At 35.3% G+C, this 20,871-nt stretch overlaps 1 protein-coding gene across 1 annotated transcript in view; it reads right to left on the minus strand.

Annotated features, from left to right (window-relative positions):
* Positions 1–468: 468 nt before the first annotated feature.
* LOC128661279 (zinc finger protein 585A-like) overlaps positions 469–20,871 on the minus strand; it is a 141,584-nt gene continuing 121,181 nt past the window's right edge. The window contains exon 4 of the mRNA XM_053715552.1: positions 469–4,582. Within this exon, the coding sequence (XP_053571527.1) occupies positions 3,317–4,582 (1,266 nt within the window). The 3' untranslated portion in view covers positions 469–3,316. The remainder of the gene's footprint in view (positions 4,583–20,871) is intronic.

The following is a 20,871-nucleotide window of genomic DNA, read 5'->3' on the forward strand; positions in this document are numbered from 1 at the left end:
AAGGGACAGTAAAGTAAATATTAAACTTAAATAGATTGGATAGAGCATGACATTTCAAACAACTTTCTAATTTACTTATATTATCAATTGTGTTTAGTTCTCTTGGTATCCTTTGTTAAAGAGTACTCCTAGGTTTACTCAGGAGTGTGCACGTGTCTTTAGGCAGCAGAGATTGCAACAACATTTATAGCAATGTTATAAATAGTTACAAGCACTGCTGCACAGAGGCTAAATGCACATCCGTAATGGAATATCAGCCTCTGAGGTTTACTCTTTGACAAAGGATACCAAAAGAACAAAGCAAATTAGATAATAGAAATAAATTAGAAAGTTAGGTAAAATTGCTGCTCTATATAAATTATCAGCGTTTAACTTTCACTGTCAGATTTGGCTTCTGTTTTTGATGATGTTTTCCTTATTATTCTGTGATATTGGGTTTTTAATTAGACAAAAAAACACAAAATACTGTTCTGGATTACAATCACTTTTTATTTGCATGAAAAAACATTGTATATCATTATATAGTAAAAAGCAGCATTACATGATATATGCACACAATGGTATAAATATACCTAACACTTGTGCTCTTGATACAAAGGGATTTATCAGACATATAATGTTCCCTTTATATATACAGTATGTGCTATTATCAGTTCTTGTGGCTTCTAACTAACATGAAAACATCTAACAGACATAATATCAAGTTACAGAACATGACACACATATTACATACCCAGTATACATGTAGGTTATAGTAGCCATTTAAATTAAACTGATTATGATCACATTACACACATATTACATACCCAGTATACATGTAGGTTATAGTAGCCATTTAAATTAAACTGATTATGATCACATGACACACATATTACATACCCAGTATACATGTGGTTATAGTAGCCATTTAAATTAAACTGATTATGATCACATGACACACATATTACATACCCAGTATACATGTGGTTATAGTAGCCATTTAAATTAAACTGATTATGATCACGTATGTACCGGTTACTGATATTGTGTCTCATTAAATAAAATCAGTTTCCCCTTCAGTAGTTCCGCTGGTATATAACATGTACAATACTAAGCATCTATTGCTATAAGAAAAGGTTTATCCACATGATGTGCGCATTAAATATATCTCCCAGATGTCAATCATTTGAGACTGATGTTCTTGTTGATATAATTCTCTAACACTCTATTCATATAAAGACTCCTTTATTCTGTAAATATAATTATTTCCTCCCCTATGTAAATCAAACGTACAACTCCTAACACTGGCATATTAATAAACACTGGGGGTGCTTTGGTGGTGAATGGTTGTGTAAACTGGTCAGTATGAGGACAGATCTGTATGTTCCTGTGTTTTGTTTGGATTCTATCACATTGATGTGAGAGAAGCTGAGGTGCACATATATAGAGGAACAAAGGACAGCAGGAGAGCACTTCCAATCTGGGGCTTTTAAAATTTGATAACAGAAGCAAAGTTTAAAGTGTCTTAAAATGACACATTCTATCTGAATCATCACATTTAATGTCCTATCCCTTTAAGTATGATTTAAGTAACAGAAAGTGTCTGTGTATAAAGTCTTGCTGCTGATTAATAATCTGGGTTGGTGTAGGTCGGGGGTTAATTTGATATTGTTTATGTACTGTTAAAGGGACAGTAAAGTAAATATTAAACTTAAATAGATTGGATAGAACATGACATTTCAAACAACTTTCTAATTTACTTATATTATCAATTGTGTTTAGTTCTCTTGGTATCCTTTGTTAAAGAGTACTCCTAGGTTTACTCAGGAGTGTGCACGTGTCTTTAGGCAGCAGAGATTGCAACAACATTTATAGCAATGTTATAAATAGTTACAAGCACTGCTGCACAGAGGCTAAATGCACATCCGTAATGGAATATCAGCCTCTGAGGTTTACTCTTTGACAAAGGATACCAAAAGAACAAAGCAAATTAGATAATAGAAATAAATTAGAAAGTTAGGTAAAATTGCTGCTCTATATAAATTATCAGCGTTTAACTTTCACTGTCAGATTTGGCTTCTGTTTTTGATGATGTTTTCCTTATTATTCTGTGATATTGGGTTTTTAATTAGACAAAAAAACACAAAATACTGTTCTGGATTACAATCACTTTTTATTTGCATGAAAAAACATTGTATATCATTATATAGTAAAAAGCAGCATTACATGATATATGCACACAATGGTATAAATATACCTAACACTTGTGCTCTTGATACAAAGGGATTTATCAGACATATAATGTTCCCTTTATATATACAGTATGTGCTATTATCAGTTCTTGTGGCTTCTAACTAACATGAAAACATCTAACAGACATAATATCAAGTTACAGAACATGACACACATATTACATACCCAGTATACATGTAGGTTATAGTAGCCATTTAAATTAAACTGATTATGATCACATTACACACATATTACATACCCAGTATACATGTAGGTTATAGTAGCCATTTAAATTAAACTGATTATGATCACATGACACACATATTACATACCCAGTATACATGTGGTTATAGTAGCCATTTAAATTAAACTGATTATGATCACATGACACACATATTACATACCCAGTATACATGTGGTTATAGTAGCCATTTAAATTAAACTGATTATGATCACGTATGTACCGGTTACTGATATTGTGTCTCATTAAATAAAATCAGTTTCCCCTTCAGTAGTTCCGCTGGTATATAACATGTACAATACTAAGCATCTATTGCTATAAGAAAAGGTTTATCCACATGATGTGCGCATTAAATATATCTCCCAGATGTCAATCATTTGAGACTGATGTTCTTGTTGATATAATTCTCTAACACTCTATTCATATAAAGACTCCTTTATTCTGTAAATATAATTATTTCCTCCCCTATGTAAATCAAACGTACAACTCCTAACACTGGCATATTAATAAACACTGGGGGTGCTTTGGTGGTGAATGGTTGTGTAAACTGGTCAGTATGAGGACAGATCTGTATGTTCCTGTGTTTTGTTTGGATTCTATCACATTGATGTGAGAGAAGCTGAGGTGCACATATATAGAGGAACAAAGGACAGCAGGAGAGCACTTCCAATCTGGGGCTTTTATAACTGAAATTAGAAAGTATTATTTACAATAGGATCCTTTTTGATGCTTCTATTTAGAGAGTTTGTCCTCTTTAGGATAATTGTAAAAAGGTTTGTACACTGTGTATATAAAGTTTATTTGTGTGAAAATATTTGGTGTTATGTAATACCTGATTTCAATAAAAACCTTTTTTTCCACTTTCTAAACATGTGAAAGGTTTCTTCCCTTGTGAATCCTTTCATGACTTTTCAGATGATTCATTCGTGTAAAACTTTTTCCACACTCTGTACATGTGAAAGGCTTTTCCCCTGTGTGAATCCTTTCATGCCTTTTCAGATGACTCTTTTGTGTAAAACATTTCCCACACTCTGTACATGTGAAAGGCTTTTCTCCTGTGTGACTCCTTTCATGATTATTCAGATTACTCATAACTGTAAAACCTTTTCCACACTCTGTACATGTGAAAGGCTTTTCTCCTGTGTGAATCATTTCATGAGTTTTCAGACTACTCATTGCTGTAAAACTTTTTCCACACTCATTACATATGAAACAGTTTTCTCCCGTGTGAAACCTTTCATGAGTTTTCAGATAACTCCTATGAGTAAAACATTTCCCACACTCTGTACATGTGAAAGGCTTTTCTCCTGTGTGACTCCTTTCATGATTATTCAGATTACTCATAGATGTAAAACATTTTTCACACTCTGTACATGTGAAAGGCTTTTCTCCTGTGTGAATCCTTTTATGACTTTTCAGATGATTCATTTGTGTAAAACTTTTTCCACACTCTGTACACATGAAAGGCTTTTCTCCTGTGTGAATCCTTTCATGACTTTTCAGAAAACTCTTTTGTGTAAAACTTTTTCCACACTCTGTACATGTGAAAAGTTTCTCCCCTGTGTGGGTCTTTTCATGAGATATGAGATTTCCCTTGGATGTGAAACATCTCCCACACTCATTACATGTGAAAGGTTTCTCTCCTGTGTGGGTCTTTGTGTGATACTTAAGGCTTCCTTTAGATGTGAAACATTTCCCACATTCTGTACACGTGTGAGGTTTCACAACTGTGTGAACTGTGTGGTGTTCAATGAGATGCAAATTGCATGTGAATCTTTTCTCACATTCTGTACATTTGAAAGGTTTTTTATTTGTATGAATCATTTGACTAGACTTAAGACTGTCCCCTTCTTTTAAATGTTTTGAACACTCAGTAAATGTGTGTGGTTTATCCTCTGGGATAATCATTTCACTAGATAAGTCATAAATGGTGTCCTCTTGTTTGATGACTAAATTACTCTCTGTACATAATGATTGCTGCCCAGTTCCTGACAATTCTCCATCTCCTTTAAATATCTCTTTTGATATCCCCGATGTTTGTGAATAGTCATTAGTGTCTAAGACTTTTGGAGTCTGTGGTATCATTCTGATGCTTCCTGTAGTGAAGGATGAGTATGAACTATTCAAGTGATTGTCTACATAAAAAGAAAAGGAATAAAGAAAGTTTATTCTTTAAAATGGAATCCATCGTCTTACACAAATCATATTATTTATTTACATTCCATAAAATGGCTTCTGTTTTGTGTTTATTTTTAAATTGATTAACCTGTAAATCACAAATTTAAACAAAGAAAAACAAATAATGTAAATATTTCTACATCATAATAAACTAAACCACTGATTACTGATTAAAACAATTTATAGCGCCCCATTAAATAAGGTGCAGGTGGATAATGTTCTCAGCAAGGGAAAAAAAGTATCTGTATTCTGGGCAATATAGGTGGTATCTACCATCCTTATTTAACATTGCTCAAGCAAATGCACATACAGCACTGCCCGGCTCATGCTCAACCAGTAGGGTGAGAATATGATGTCTAAATCATCACAGACTAATAATTAGAGTGAGATGTTTTGAAAGGCTAAAGGAGCAGTGATCTTATGATACTTCTTAGCTTGCGGTTGCAGTTGTTTACTGCATTTGTATTAGTTTAATAAGACTCACTCAAATCAGTGGCGGTTCTGGGGTGGGGAGGAACACTTACTGGTGGAGTTCTGGGTGTTCCACATATGGGAACAAGGTAGACGTAAGTGTAGTTATGGGTGTTCCATGAGTTGGGTCAGGGCAGGGGAAGGTAGAGTTGCAGGCGATCTGAGAGCCGGTGTTGACACAAATGTTCTTAAAAGGTGCAGATATAAATATAATAGTTTATATTTGTTTATTGATTGATCTATTCTATATTCCCAGTAATTAAAGTCAGCATAATATCTATTTTACTCACCTAACACATATGAGTTCATGCTGATAACAGGCTCCAATGTCTGTGCTCAGGAAGAAGGTTCCCTTATTCACTCCAGTTACATCAATACCTGATATCTCTCAGTGCTCTGGCCGTGTCTGTAAAAAGTATATTAAATGGTTTAGACAGATAATAATAAATAATGGTTCTGATTAACTGTACGTATGGTATAATTAAAGGCACACATAACAGTTCATGAGATACAGATCAGCTGTTTAGGTTATTACATATGTGCTATTGATTCAGCACAAGCATTTAGTACAGTTAGCTCTGTGGGTGTTACAGTTGCACCTTAAATATTTATCTTTCCAGAAATTTACAAGTACAGTATAAGCCCAGGAGTAGACAATCTATTTATGAGTGGGACAAACCACAACCTTACAAATATATTATAATCATTTTTTCTATTATTTATATCAAAGAGCAGCACTTACACAAATGTTAAATAAGAGTTGTTTATATGTAATTTAAATCTAATACTACAGTATTGATATTGTACTTTCTACAGATCCTCACTGTCAGACATTTTGTATTTACTAAAAATAAAATGTGTAACAAAAACCACACACAAATAGTGATAATAATACAGACCAATATGTAGTACCGACCAATATGTAGTAATATATCCAACGTGAAAAGAGTCTTTAATGGAGACAGTACCACAAATACAAATAGTGATAATAATACAGACCAATATGTAGTACCGACCAATATGTAGTAATATATCCAACGTGAAGAGAGTCTTTAATGGAGACAATACCACAAATACAAATAGTGATAATAATACAGACCAATATGTAGTACCGACCAATATGTAGTAATATATCCAACGTGAAGAGAGTCTTTAATGGAGACAATACCACAAATACAAATAGTGATAATAATACAGACCAATATGTAGTACCGACCAATATGTAGTAATATATCCAACGTGACAAGAGTCTTTAATGGAGACAGTACCACAAGTACAAATAGTCCATACGATGTTCCTCAGAAGGAAGAGAAAGAAACACATCATAGCGTAATACTGTGTAATCTTCACTCCCCAGATGGAAGGCAGACCCAGAATACTCACATTAGTTAGAGCTTCAACAGCTCAAGATAATCAGGTTTATTGTGCTGACCCCAGGCAGACTGGATACAGACACAGACAAATGCTTAAAGTAAATGTACAATTTATTAATAACAAAAGCTAAAGTTCTTGTAGATCACTAAGGGTAACAGGAACAAACATACACAGATACTATGCGTGTGATAGTCCGTTGTTACAGACCGCATGAAGCTAAACACTGTATCTGTAGTCTTTCTGTACCGGATAGGTACCCTCCTTGTGACCAATTTGTACAATGCTTAAAAGACTCTACATTTTGTATTTTTCATGTGCTCCACCCCAGTCCTTTAAATTCTCTTGGTCAGTAGTGAGTGGTCTTAAATCACACTGCAAGGGGGGGATTCAGAAAGACAGACTCTAAAATGTTAACTTTTAATTGTTTTCTAGGACAGAGATAAGAAAAGGAAGCCTTTGTGTTTACATAGATTGATAACATAATGAGATATGATCTCTCATCAAGCTCAGCCCATTTAAAATGTTCATAAAGTATATAATAACAAAATCAACAGATGCAAACTAACAATACAATTGGTGATGCACCAAAATGGAAATTCTGGACCGAAACAGAACCCAAAAATCTGGGATGCACTTTGCCGAAAACCGAAACCGATACTGAAAATTAATTTTTTCTAATGATTTTCAAATTTTTTTTTTTTTTTTTTTTTTTTTGCATAATTAGACTATTTAATGAAAAGCCCACACTTTTATTGAAAGTAACTCAGTAAAATTTGACAAAAATATCTTAAAACAATAATATGCTTTACAATAATTTTACACAAAAAAAAAAAAACAGGAAAAAAATGATAATGCCATTTTGGGCCAAAATGTTTCTGCGACCAACATGTTAGTGCATCCCTACCTAAAACAATATTAAATATCAATATACTGTATTATTCTTCATTTAGTTCTATGTAACAGAATCAGATTTAACAGGGATTTTTTTACCAATTATCCAAATAAAAATAGTCCTAGAAAACTCATTATATTCAGAACAGTAAGTCAAGTAATGAACTTAAACAGCAGCTCAGGTTAGCATCACATTTGAAACTTGCTACACAAAAATGTTACCAAAAATAACAGAAATAGCCAAAAATGCAATTTTCGGCTGAAACGTTTCTGCGGCCGAAATTTCGGTGCATCCCTAAATACAACGTAATAAAACGTACTATGGATTTCTAAAGAGCAGTAGATTTATTTCTCACATTTTGTTCTGCACCTGTATCATGTGACAGCGATCAGCCAATAACAGACTCATATCTGTATATAATATAAACTTGTGCACATGCTAAGTAGCAGCTGGTGCCACATAACCTGTATTTTATAAACATTGTGTACAATTTGTTCTGCACCTGTATCATGTGACAGTGATCAGCCAATAACAGACTCATATCTGTATATAATATAAACTCGTGCACATGCTAAGTAGCAGCTGGTGTCACATAACCTGTATCATGTGACAGTGATCAGCCAATAACAGACTCATATCTGTATATAATATAAACTCGTGCACATGCTAAGTAGCAGCTGGCGCCACATAACCTGTATCATGTGACAGCGATCAGCCAATAACAGACTCATATCTGTATATAATATAAACTCGTGCACATGCTAAGTAGCAGCTGGTATCACATAATCTGTATCATGTGACAGCGATCAGCCAATAACAGACTCATATCTGTATATAATATAAACTCGTGCACGTGCTAAGTAGCAGCTCGCCCCACATAACCTGTATCATGTGACAGCGATCAGCCAATAACAGACTCATATCTGTATATAATATAAACTCGTGCACATGCTAAGTAGCAGCTGGTGTCACATAACCTGTATCATGTGACAGTGATCAGCCAATAACAGACTCATATCTGTATATAATATAAACTTGTGCACATGCTAAGTAGCAGCTGGCGCCACATAACCTGTATCATGTGACAGTAATCAGCCAATAACAGACTCATATCTGTATATAATATAAACTCGTGCACATGCTAAGTAGCAGCTGGTGCCACATAACCTGTGTCATGTGACAGTGATCAGCCAATAACAGACTCATATCTGTATATAATATAAACTCGTGCACGTGCTAAGTAGCAGCTGGCGCCACATAACCTGTATCATGTGACAGTGATCAGCCAATAACAGACTCATATCTGTATATAATATAAACTCATGCACATGCTAAGTAGCAGCTGGTGTCACATAACCTGTATCATGTGACAGTGATCAGCCAATAACAGACTCATATCTGTATATAATATAAACTCGTGCACATGCTAAGTAGCAGCTGGTGCCGCATAACCTGTATCATGTGACAGTGATCAGCCAATAACAGACTCATATCTGTATATAATATAAACTCGTGCACATGCTAAGTAGCAGCTGGTGCCGCATAACCTGTATCATGTGACAGTGATCAGCCAATAACAGACTCATATCTGTATATAATATAAACTTGTGCACATGCTAAGTAGCAGCTGGTGTCACATAACCTGTATCATGTGACAGCGATCAGCCAATAACAGACTCATATCTGTATATAATATAAACTCGTGCACATGCTAAATAGCAGCTGGCGCCACATAACCTGTATTTTATAAACATTGTGTAAAATTTGATAATGGAAATAAATCTGAAACAGCTATTTTATATAAAAATAAACCTAAAGGTGAAATCTCCCATACATTTTATACTCTTTTATACACTGTTATAAAAAGTCATTAGAAACACATTACAAGGAACAGCAAAGTCACAATTAAACTTGATTTAAATTTAATAAACTTTCTATTTACTTCTATTATTGAATCTGATTTGTTACATTGGAGACCTTTGTGACAAAGCTTACAATGCACTATAGTGCGCTCGCTGCCGATTAGTGGCTGCACATACAAACCTCTTGTCATTGGCTCACCTGATATGTTCAGCTAGCTCCCAGTAGTGCATTGCTGCTGCTGCTTCAATAAAGGATACCAGAAGAATGAAGCTAATTTCATAATAGAAGTAAATTGGAAACCAAATGTAAAAAACACTGTCCCTTTAAGTCTGTGATCATGTGACATAAACAGCAGCAGCTGAAGGTGCAGAATACACTTACTAAGGTCTTTACTAACAACAAGAATCAGTCACAGATCAGTGGGATAAACGTTCTGATGATAAACAGGAGCAGCTAATAGAAATAAGAAATGTATTATAAAATAACCTCATTAGAAATAAAATAATATGCAGATCACAAGATATTTATCATTAGATCAGTATATGTGATGAGACTGATACAACAGGGCCATAAGCTGAGTGATATTTATTACTGGAGCAAATCGCAGCTTCAAAATCATTTTATACCCTTAACGACTGTGACGTGCCCTGTTAAGGGATTGTCTGTCTGTAATAGAGTGAGTAACTGTAGAGGCGCTACAGGTAATTATAAACCTATAGAGAAATACAGGATACTGGTTGGCTAATACTTATAAATCTGTTGCTCATTGGATAACAGGAACAAACGCCCCACAAATTAATTATTGGACAGACCCCCTCAAGCTTAAATATATGGTTTGATTCTGCTACAAACATTCATTTTACAGAATGTTATAAATAATTATGTATTAAATTAGCCTATTTAAATGAAAGAACTAACCATTAAATTGAATAACACAGCATGAAAAAAATAGAAGACAAATTAAATAAATGCAGTGGCATTTTATATAAATTCAGTTTCTTATATGAAGTGAAATATTTTATCTTTATCATAACAACATACAGAACAATATTTTTTCAGCATTATATAAAACCCAACAGTGTGAGGCTGTTAAAGGGACACTGAACCCAATTTTTTTCTATCGTGATTCAGCTAGAGCATGACATTTTAAGCAACTTTCTCATTTACTCCTATTATCAAATTTTCTTCATTCTCTTGGTATCTTTATTTGAAATGCAAGAATGTAAGTTTAAATGCCGGCCCATTTTTGGTGAACAATCTGGGTTGTTCTTGCTGATTGGTGGATACATTCATCCACCAATAAAAAAGTGCTGCCCAGAGTTCTGAACTAATAAAAAAGCTCAGATGCCTTCTTTTTTAAATAAAGATAGCAAGAGAACAAAGAAAAAAAAATAGGAGTAAATTAGAAAGTTGCTTAAAATTGCATGCTCTATCTAAATCACGAAAGAAAAAAATTTAAGTTCAGTGTCCCTTTAATAAAGATTTATGTCAGGTTTTGCACATTACCTTTTAGCAGAAGCTCTGTAAGTATGAAGTCTCTCTGGTTCCTCCTGTGATATCACTGAGTGTTACACAGATATTTATACTAATGTGGGAGTGTCACCTTTCTCTGTGTGACTCACATGAGTACAACTTGTCAGATGGGAGACAATGAGAGGGTCACACCTGGATGTTTGTTCTCAGATAGATGTCTATTGTCCCCTCTGGTGTCACATGAATACAGAGTCCCTGCCTCCCCCTCAGGGTGTGATTATCATATGGATAAGTAAGGAGGAAACAAACTGTTTATTTAAATGTGAGAGATGTTTCTGTTGTGTCCTAAAATATCTCAGGATACAGCATTATATTCTGTTTTTATTGATGGACATTGTTATTTTAACAGAACTTAGTTGCAAACAGATGTATAATACTTGCAGAACAATTGGGATAGAATCCCTGGAAAGAAATGCTGTGTAGCACTCTCTGCCCAGACTGGGGTAGAGCCACTAGTACAATTTTAAAATTTAACTTTTATTTCTTTACTTTAAAAAGAATGGGTGAACATGAACAATTTAAAAACACTCTATCTCTAATTGCCAACGACAATTCTCTCTAGTTGTTATTTACTAATTCGAGAGACCGGTTAGTTTTTATATTAATATTAGTTATGTAGCTGAACTAATCGGTGCTCCCTTATTTACGTAAAGTAGGGGTATTAAGAGCCCTGTAATAGGTATTTGTGGTGTTTTAGTTTCTCATACAATTATTGAGGCTAGTATTAGTGTTTAAACAAATGTATGTCTATCAGCGCCACAATAATACCATACAAGCTATATCTAATAGAGGCGGAGTCTCCCAACCAGACTCCGATATGTGAATGAAAAATAGAATGCCGAGATACAGCGCTACACTACCCCCAAAAGAGGGTTGTGTTGCTAAAGATGGTGTCCACGACTATAGAAATATATATTAATATGAATATATTGATAAAAATAAAAATAAAAATAAAATATAAAAGAAAGATAGAAAAAAATACCAGGGTATATAAGATTACCCTAGAACAGCAAGGGAATAAACGGCACACATAGAAGACTTTCAAAAATTTATTTATAATAATTTCCCAAAAATACACTTAAGTATATAGCGATATCTTATCTGTCAATATCAGTTACCACTAAAGACAGCAAAATCTAAAACATTTTAAGTGCACTTAGACCTAATACTTTCCCTATGCTATAAATTACAAAAAGACATCATAAACAATAAGGGGTTAACCAGAAAACTCATGTTTATAACGAATGTTACATAGAATCTAATGTTTATAGGACATTTATAGTAAGTAGGCAAAATACATGTTAAACATATGGCTGCAGTCCAAACAGAGGTGAACTATATTATGTATCAAAACGAAAAGCTTGAATTTGTCCACTTTTTATAAATTTTCATTTTTTTTAAATATAATAAACATCTGTTTGAAGTGTGCGCCAGTTTAAGAGGGTAATTTCTATCTCTTCTGTTGTGTATTTGAAAGTATTGGGGGTAACCAGGAATTAGGTTGAACCAAAACATATTTACCTATTACTTTCTAACACAATTTTGAGTTTTGAGAGGCTTTTTTGAAATACAGGGTTAAAAGTGATACAGCTTTAAGGTGTTGCAAGGATACTTGAGAAAAAACACCTGTAAGCAATTAGGTATCTGCATAAAAGAGGAAGTCCACTGAGGACTCTACATGCCCTGATGATCCCCTGTAACACATACTGGAGGTGGGGGAGAAACGTGCGTTGGCACTATGTGTTTATGAGAACCCAGGTACCTGTCGAATGTACCGTGGGCCAGGATTTCTAGTGCACCTGTCCAGGCCTATTCCCTGAATCTTTTGTTTCTTCAGAGACATTTTTGGCTCTATACATGCAGCTGTACCTTTAAAGTGAGCTACGAATCTTTCAGGTGTGACTCCGACAGTGGAGTAAGTGGTTTTGAGGAGTGTGCTATTGGAGTGCAATGGAAGATGTGCCTATACGATAGGTGAACATATACATAACTTTGCGATACAGTCATTTGTCAAAGTTCTTGGCAAAACTTACAATGCAAAATTGATTCAAATGGATCCTTCTGTCTATAGCCACTCATAGTCCCTGGTGACGAGAGACCACTCCCACTATTGCTGATGTCACACGCCAAGTAATCATCACAGGTGCTTGCAAGCAGAAGACAAGTGGAAACAACAAAAACCGGAGGACTTAAGCTAAGTATATGCTGTGTTTTCCAACTGAATTATTACACTTGCTAGAGACTCTTTATCCAGCAGTACTACTTGCGGCACATTTATTTGCCTTAAGAGAAGATTCCCTGGTATATATAAAGAGGAAAAACAAGCGCTTTTTGATACATAATATAGTTCACCTCTGTTTGGACTGCAGCCATATGTTTAACATGTATTTTGCCTACTTACTATAAATGTCCTATAAACATTAGATTCTATGTAACATTCGTTATAAACATGAGTTTTCTGGTTAACCCCTTATTGTTTATGATGTCTTTTTGTAATTTATAGCATAGGGAAAGTATTAGGTCTAAGTGCACTTAAAATGTTTTAGATTTTGCTGTCTTTAGTGGTAACTGATATTGACAGATAAGATATCGCTATATACTTAAGTGTATTTTTGGGAAATTATTATAAATACATTTTTGAAAGTCTTCTATGTGTGCCGTTTATTCCCTTGCTGTTCTAGGGTAATCTTATATACCCTGGTATTTTTTTCTATCTTTCTTTTATATTTTATATTTACTATAAGGGTGGCACCATTTAAAGCAAATTAGCAATATTACCTACTCTCTCACACCCCCTATATTTAGTCTTTACTTTTTGAGGATAATAATTTGAGGATTCAATTGTCCTTTTCTGGTGAGATTGGAGTAGATTGCTTAAGGAGTTCTTAGTTTCAAAACTCCTACATTTTCCCACAATCTTGTCTGTCTTTGTTCAGCTGCCACTACCATGGCGTACACTCTCTCAGATGATTTATGGGAGGCAGAACTCAAAGATTCTCTGGCTAATGATATTAGTGGGGGGAATGATGAAAATGATGAAGAAGTGGTAACTATTTTCAGTGCTTTCAGAAAATATAGATACCTTTTGAGTAGACAATTGAAAATTAAGGCAGAAAATGCTAGTCTGGCAAACTATATTGAAAAGAAAATAATCCCTAGGGGACTAAGATTGTCACTTGATCCAGGTGCCAATACAAGGGAGGATGAGGAGGGAGACTCTTTCATAGAAGAATGGAATGAGAAACTCTCCTCAACCTCCCTTGATCTAATGGAAATGATGATCAAAAGAAACAATAAAAGGTTAGAGAAAGTAAAGGGGGAAGCAGAAATAGCAATGATCAAGGTTAACTCTTTCGAATGTGACCCTAAATTTGAGAAATTGAATGGAGAAACAAGCTCAAATATCTCAAAGTTGAAAATTGACATTAAATCAAGAAAATGTAGGAAACTAAGGAGAGATCAGGATGATTATAAAAATGGCAGGGTTTACACATATAAATCTCAGAAAGGGACCTATGACTCCGGGACTGATATGTCAGACTCAGAATCAGGACCCTCAAAAAACTCCCTAGCAAACACACAAATAGAAGGAGGAGGAAAAACAGAAGGGGAAAAAGGAAGAGACCCTTATGGGGGGCAAGGGAAGGAAAAGAGATATCCTACCAGAGAAAAGAGAGGGAGAGGGGACCAGGCTCCACAGAGCAGGGGGAGGTACAGAGGGAGGGGATTACGCAGGGGCTTTTAAAAACCCCAATGGATGAGGAACTACAGATAGTAAACCTCTCCTCTTTTCCTCTAAACCTAGCTCATATCGAACTCCTTAAAAAAGGTATGTCCTTCTGCCCCAATACACCAATTGACAAGTTTGAGGTCATAAAAGACCTACATCTTTTTGCAAGAAAGATTGTCCTGTCTGTCATTATGAAATCTAAATCAGATAACAACTATATGTTAGATGCAACTGATCAAGTGGCCCTTAATGATTTAGAGTTACTTCTTGCTGAAAACCAAGCTGTTTTTGATAATGACACACAGAGAGAATCTTTGGTGGATAGAAAGTATGCCTTTAAACCAAAATCAACATATATGCCTTCACTTTCCCTGGTTCCAGCGGTTAATCTTTTTGTAAAACAAATGGAGAAAGATATAGAAGATATATCGAGCCAACAAACTTTTGATAACCTAAAACCTAGGGAAAGAATAGCACTAAAAGAACTAAGTATGGCCAAAGGTTTGGTGATAAAGCCTGCCGACAAGGGCGGTAATTTGGTTTTACTTGATGAGCATTTTTATGTGAATGAAGTCAAACGGCAGCTAAATAACAAAAAGCAATATGAAAAAATTGGTGGCAACCCTCTGGTCCATGTCCAAAATTCCCTTTTTAAACTTTTGAATTATGCAAGAAGCAAAGGGGTAATTACCCAAAATGAGTTCAAATTCCTATATCCTGAGCATCCAGTTATGCCTGTCTTTTATGTATTGCCAAAGCTGCATAAAAACATGCAGTGCCCCCCGGGAAGGCCTATAGTCTCGGGAATAGGGAGTGCAACTGAAAAAATTGGGGAGTATGTTGATAAATACCTGCGACCCTTTTTACTAACCTTAACATCATATGTTAAAGACACAGCCGATCTTTTGAGAAAGTTGGATGGAGTAGTAGTAAATGAAAAGACCATTCTGGCATCTCTTGATGTAGAGGGTCTTTACTCCTCCATACCACATAAAATAGGCTTAACAGCAATAAGGAGGTTCTTAGAGACCAGAGGACCAACATATGCTGAACATACTGAATTTGTCTACTCCCTGTTAGAGTTTGTCTTGAAAAATAATATTTTTTCATTTGACGGACAGATATTTCGCCAACTGTGTGGGACAGCGATGGGGGCAGTTTGTGCCCCCACATATGCATGTCTACATCTGGGCCTTTGGGAATCAGAGATCTTTGAGTACTATTCAAGGATCTTTGAGGACAAAGTGCTACTATGGATTAGATATGTGGATGATGTTCTTGTCCTGTGGGATGGGACGGCAGAAGAATTCAATGAATTCGTTGCGGTCCTTAACCACAACGACAAGAACATCATCCTGACGTCAGAAACCAATACAGTAGAACTAAATTTTCTAGATGTGACTTTGAAAAAAGAGGGAGTAAGAATAGTGACGGAAAATTACAGGAAAAAGACCGCAACTAACAATATATTACATGCAGATAGTAGCCATCCGAACCACCTTAAAAAAGGGATCCCGTATGGCCAATTCCTCCGTCTGAGGAGAAATTGCTCTTCTCTCTCCAAGTTTGACACTCATGCAGCCCTAATGAAAGAGAGATTCCTAAAAAGAGGTTATTCTAACAAGTGCCTCAAGAAATCTCTCTGGAAAGCAAGAAATATGTCCAGGGATGACTTACTATATCGCAATAATTCTAAAAATGAAACTAATAAAATTAGATTTATCTCTAATTTTAATAATCAATGGGAGAGTCTAAGGTCAGTTTTCAAGAAAAATTGGCACATCCTATCCCTTGATGAAAAAGTGAACAGTGTGATGGGGGATACACCTTTGCTAACAGCTAGAAAAGCACAAAGTTTAAAGGACAAACTGGTGAGGAGCCAATTCTCAAGGGGCCCTTCGGCCTCTGATTGGCTGAGAAAGGACAGAGGTATTAAGGGTAGCTTTCCATGTGGGCACTGTGTATACTGTGCCCACATGGATAGCACTAAACAATTCTCTGTCCAGGATGGAAAGATCTTTGATATAAGATTCTTCTTTAACTGCAAATCGGAGGGGGTGATATATCTTCTGCGGTGCTCCTGTCCGGCTTTCTATGTTGGAAAAACGAAAAGATTGGTGAAGGACCGAGTACAGGAGCACAGGGACGATATTCTCCACTCCAGAGAAACTAATGTTGCCAGGCATTTTTGTAATGTACACAATAAAAATGTAGATTCATTGAAATTTATCATAATAGATAAAGGCATCACAAATGGACGTGGTGGAAATAATGATAGGGTCCTCCTGCAAAAAGAGGCGAAATGGATCTACAGACTGGGAACTAGATTCCCAAAAGGTTTAAACGATAAGCTTGAATTTGTCCACTTTTTATAAATTTTCATTTTTTTTAAATATAATAAACATCTGTTTGAAGTGTGCGCCAGTTTAAGAGGGTAATTTCTATCTCTTCTGTTGTGTATTTGAAAGTATTGGGGGTAACCAGGAATTAGGTTGAACCAAAACATATTTACCTATTACTTTCTAACACAATTTTGAGTTTTGAGAGGCTTTTTTGAAATACAGGGTTAAAAGTGATACAGCTTTAAGGTGTTGCAAGGATACTTGGGAAAAAACACCTGTAAGCAATTAGGTATCTGCATAAAAGAGGAAGTCCACTGAGGACTCTACATGCCCTGATGATCCCCTGTAACACATACTGGAGGTGGGGGAGAAACGTGCGTTGGCACTATGTGTTTATGAGAACCCAGGTACCTGTCGAATGTACCGTGGGCCAGGATTTCTAGTGCACCTGTCCAGGCCTATTCCCTGAATCTTTTGTTTCTTCAGAGACATTTTTGGCTCTATACATGCAGCTGTACCTTTAAAGTGAGCTACGAATCTTTCAGGTGTGACTCCGACAGTGGAGTAAGTGGTTTTGAGGAGTGTGCTATTGGAGTGCAATGGAAGATGTGCCTATACGATAGGTGAACATATACATAACTTTGCGATACAGTCATTTGTCAAAGTTCTTGGCAAAACTTACAATGCAAAATTGATTCAAATGGATCCTTCTGTCTATAGCCACTCATAGTCCCTGGTGACGAGAGACCACTCCCACTATTGCTGATGTCACACGCCAAGTAATCATCACAGGTGCTTGCAAGCAGAAGACAAGTGGAAACAACAAAAACCGGAGGACTTAAGCTAAGTATATGCTGTGTTTTCCAACTGAATTATTACACTTGCTAGAGACTCTTTATCCAGCAGTACTACTTGCGGCACATTTATTTGCCTTAAGAGAAGATTCCCTGGTATATATAAAGAGGAAAAACAAGCGCTTTTTGATACATAATATAGTTCACCTCTGTTTGGACTGCAGCCATATGTTTAACATGTATTTTGCCTACTTACTATAAATGTCCTATAAACATTAGATTCTATGTAACATTCGTTATAAACATGAGTTTTCTGGTTAACCCCTTATTGTTTATGATGTCTTTTTGTAATTTATAGCATAGGGAAAGTATTAGGTCTAAGTGCACTTAAAATGTTTTAGATTTTGCTGTCTTTAGTGGTAACTGATATTGACAGATAAGATATCGCTATATACTTAAGTGTATTTTTGGGAAATTATTATAAATAAATTTTTGAAAGTCTTCTATGTGTGCCGTTTATTCCCTTGCTGTTCTAGGGTAATCTTATATACCCTGGTATTTTTTTCTATCTTTCTTTTATATTTTATATTTACTATAAGGGTGGCACCATTTAAAGCAAATTAGCAATATTACCTACTCTCTCACACCCCCTATATTTAATATTGATAAAAATATATATATATTATATAAAACGTTAAAACGTTAAACCGTTAAAAAAGGTAATGGGTGTGAAATACAATTTTAGAAATATTATAAAATTAACAATCGTTTTATTAACATAAAATTACAATTAAAATAGGTATCCAAACTGATGGAATGTCCCATACAATGTTCAAGGAGTACAGGCCCATACAAAATCCAATTAGTAACGTCCCATACAGAAATGTCCAAAAAAATGTGTCCAAAAACCTACTGTTTTTTGGACACATTTTTTTGGACATTTCTGTATGGGACGTTACTAATTGGATTTTGTATGGGCCTGTACTCCTTGAACATTGTATGGGACATTCCATCAATTTGGATACCTATTTTAATTGTAATTTTATGTTAATAAAACGATTGTTAATTTTATAATATTTCTAAAATTGTATTTCACACCCATTACCTTTTTTAACGGTTTAACGTTTTATATAATATATATATTTTTATCAATATATTCATATTAATATATATTTCTATAGTCGTGGACACCATCTTTAGCAACACAACCCTCTTTTGGGGGTAGTGTAGCGCTGTATCTCGGCATTCTATTTTTCATAGTATTAGTGTTTAATTTGTTTAGGGATTTTCAAGCTTTATTCACGTATACACACAGACCCTGGTTATGAAGTTCTTGATGTTATTGAAATTCACTTCCCTTTATTGGATTAGTTTACAAATAACCCAGTTTTTGTATCAATTATACTCAGAGGATGTATATTATGTTTTCCACTTGTATTTTTTGTATATTCTGTGTTCTTTATCTCACTAGTTCATTATTTTATTCCCCATGTGGGATTAATCCTATAGTGAGTTTAAACAGACGTTTCACTAATAAATTCAGTGGCAATACGGTTACAATCTCACCGCTTAAAAATGAAGCGATTTATATATGTATAACATATGTTCCTTCATACACTGTTAGGTGATTCATTAAATAATAGCATCTACATGCGTGAATTTCTTTATGTTAATAATGTTTTTTGTGAGCTCCCCAGTTTGCAATGTTTCCTTTATTGTTACAATTCTTTTTATTGGTGGCTGGTTACTTTGTGTTACATATGTTTCACAATACGCATTGTGTGGTTATAAAAAGATACTGTCAATACACAATCTCACAACACCCACAACCTTTCTGGGGATTCAGAGGCTAGTTATAATTGTATTCTTTGATGGTGGCTGGTTACTTTGTGTTACATATATTTCGCAACACGTATTGTGTGATTATAAGACGATACTGTCAGTACACAATCTTACAACATTATGTCTCCTTTTGGGGACTCAGGGGCTAGTTATGATTGTATTTGCAGCATCCGCCTTCAACTTCAGATTGCACTCGATAATACTTTTTATCATCTATGTTTGTATTTTCGTCGAGATCGCTACACGTTTACTCATTACTCAGTATGTCAGATATAATTTGTAATTTGTGCCTATATAGTGCCCTTGTTATCTTTGTGTGTCAAAAAAAGATGTATAATACTAACATGTTATTAGATACATATGAGATACAATGCGGAGTATTTCAATACTAATATTTTGACTCATTATTTGTCCACTAACTGTTTATCTAATATTCCTTTTTTAATCTTTCTAGCATGAATTATATTTGTCTGACTATATTTTATTCTACACATATAAATTGTTGTATAAATAAAAAGAGAAGCGCTCAACCTGGGAACGAACAATAGCATAATAGCTTGTTCTATGGCTAGTTACCACCCTAGAAGCAGCCTCTTTTTGCTCAACATGTGCCTTTAACAGAGAAGAACTTTCCTGAAGCATATCAGTCTGATCCTGACTTAACAGTACAGTCCAGCCCCGAAATACCAGGCAATCCCTCTCTGAACGAGAGAAACAGCAAAACCCCAGACGAACGTTTCGGCCTATTGTGGGTCTTGTCAGTGAGGTGCAGCCATATCCCTCTATGCACACTGAGCAACGGGTCCACGTCCCACATAACACTTACCTAGCCATAGAACAAGCTATTATACTATCGTTCGTTCCCAGGTTGAGCGCTTCTCTCTTTTTATTTATGCAAATTATGACACTTGGGGAAGTCTCCCCAAGTGTGATGCGAAAATTCAGATGTGGACCCGTTGCTCAGTGTGCCTAGAGGGATATGGCTGCACCTCACTGACGAGGCCCACAATAGGCCGAAACGTACGTCTGGGGTTTTGCTGTTTCTCACGTTCAAAGAGGGATTGCCTGGTATTTCGGGGCTGGACTGTACTGTGAAGTCAGGATCAGACTGATATGCTTCAGGAAAATTCTTCTCTGTTAAAGGCACATGTTGAGCAAAAAGAGGCTGCTTCTAGGGTGGTAACTAGCCATAGAACAAGATATTATGCTATTGTTCGTTCCCAGGTTAAGCGCTTCTCTCTTTTTATTTATACAACAATTTTATATCCAAGACACAAAGAATTAAGTGAACATCTATAAGTGAGGCACTAAGAATTATACAAGAATTAAGTGAACATCTATAAGTGAGGCACTAAGAATTATACAAGACTTAAGTGAACATCTATAAGTGAGGCACAAAG

This window comes from Bombina bombina, chromosome 5 (genome assembly GCF_027579735.1).
Source record: "Bombina bombina isolate aBomBom1 chromosome 5, aBomBom1.pri, whole genome shotgun sequence".
In the NCBI taxonomy this organism is placed as follows: Eukaryota; Metazoa; Chordata; class Amphibia; order Anura; family Bombinatoridae; genus Bombina; species Bombina bombina.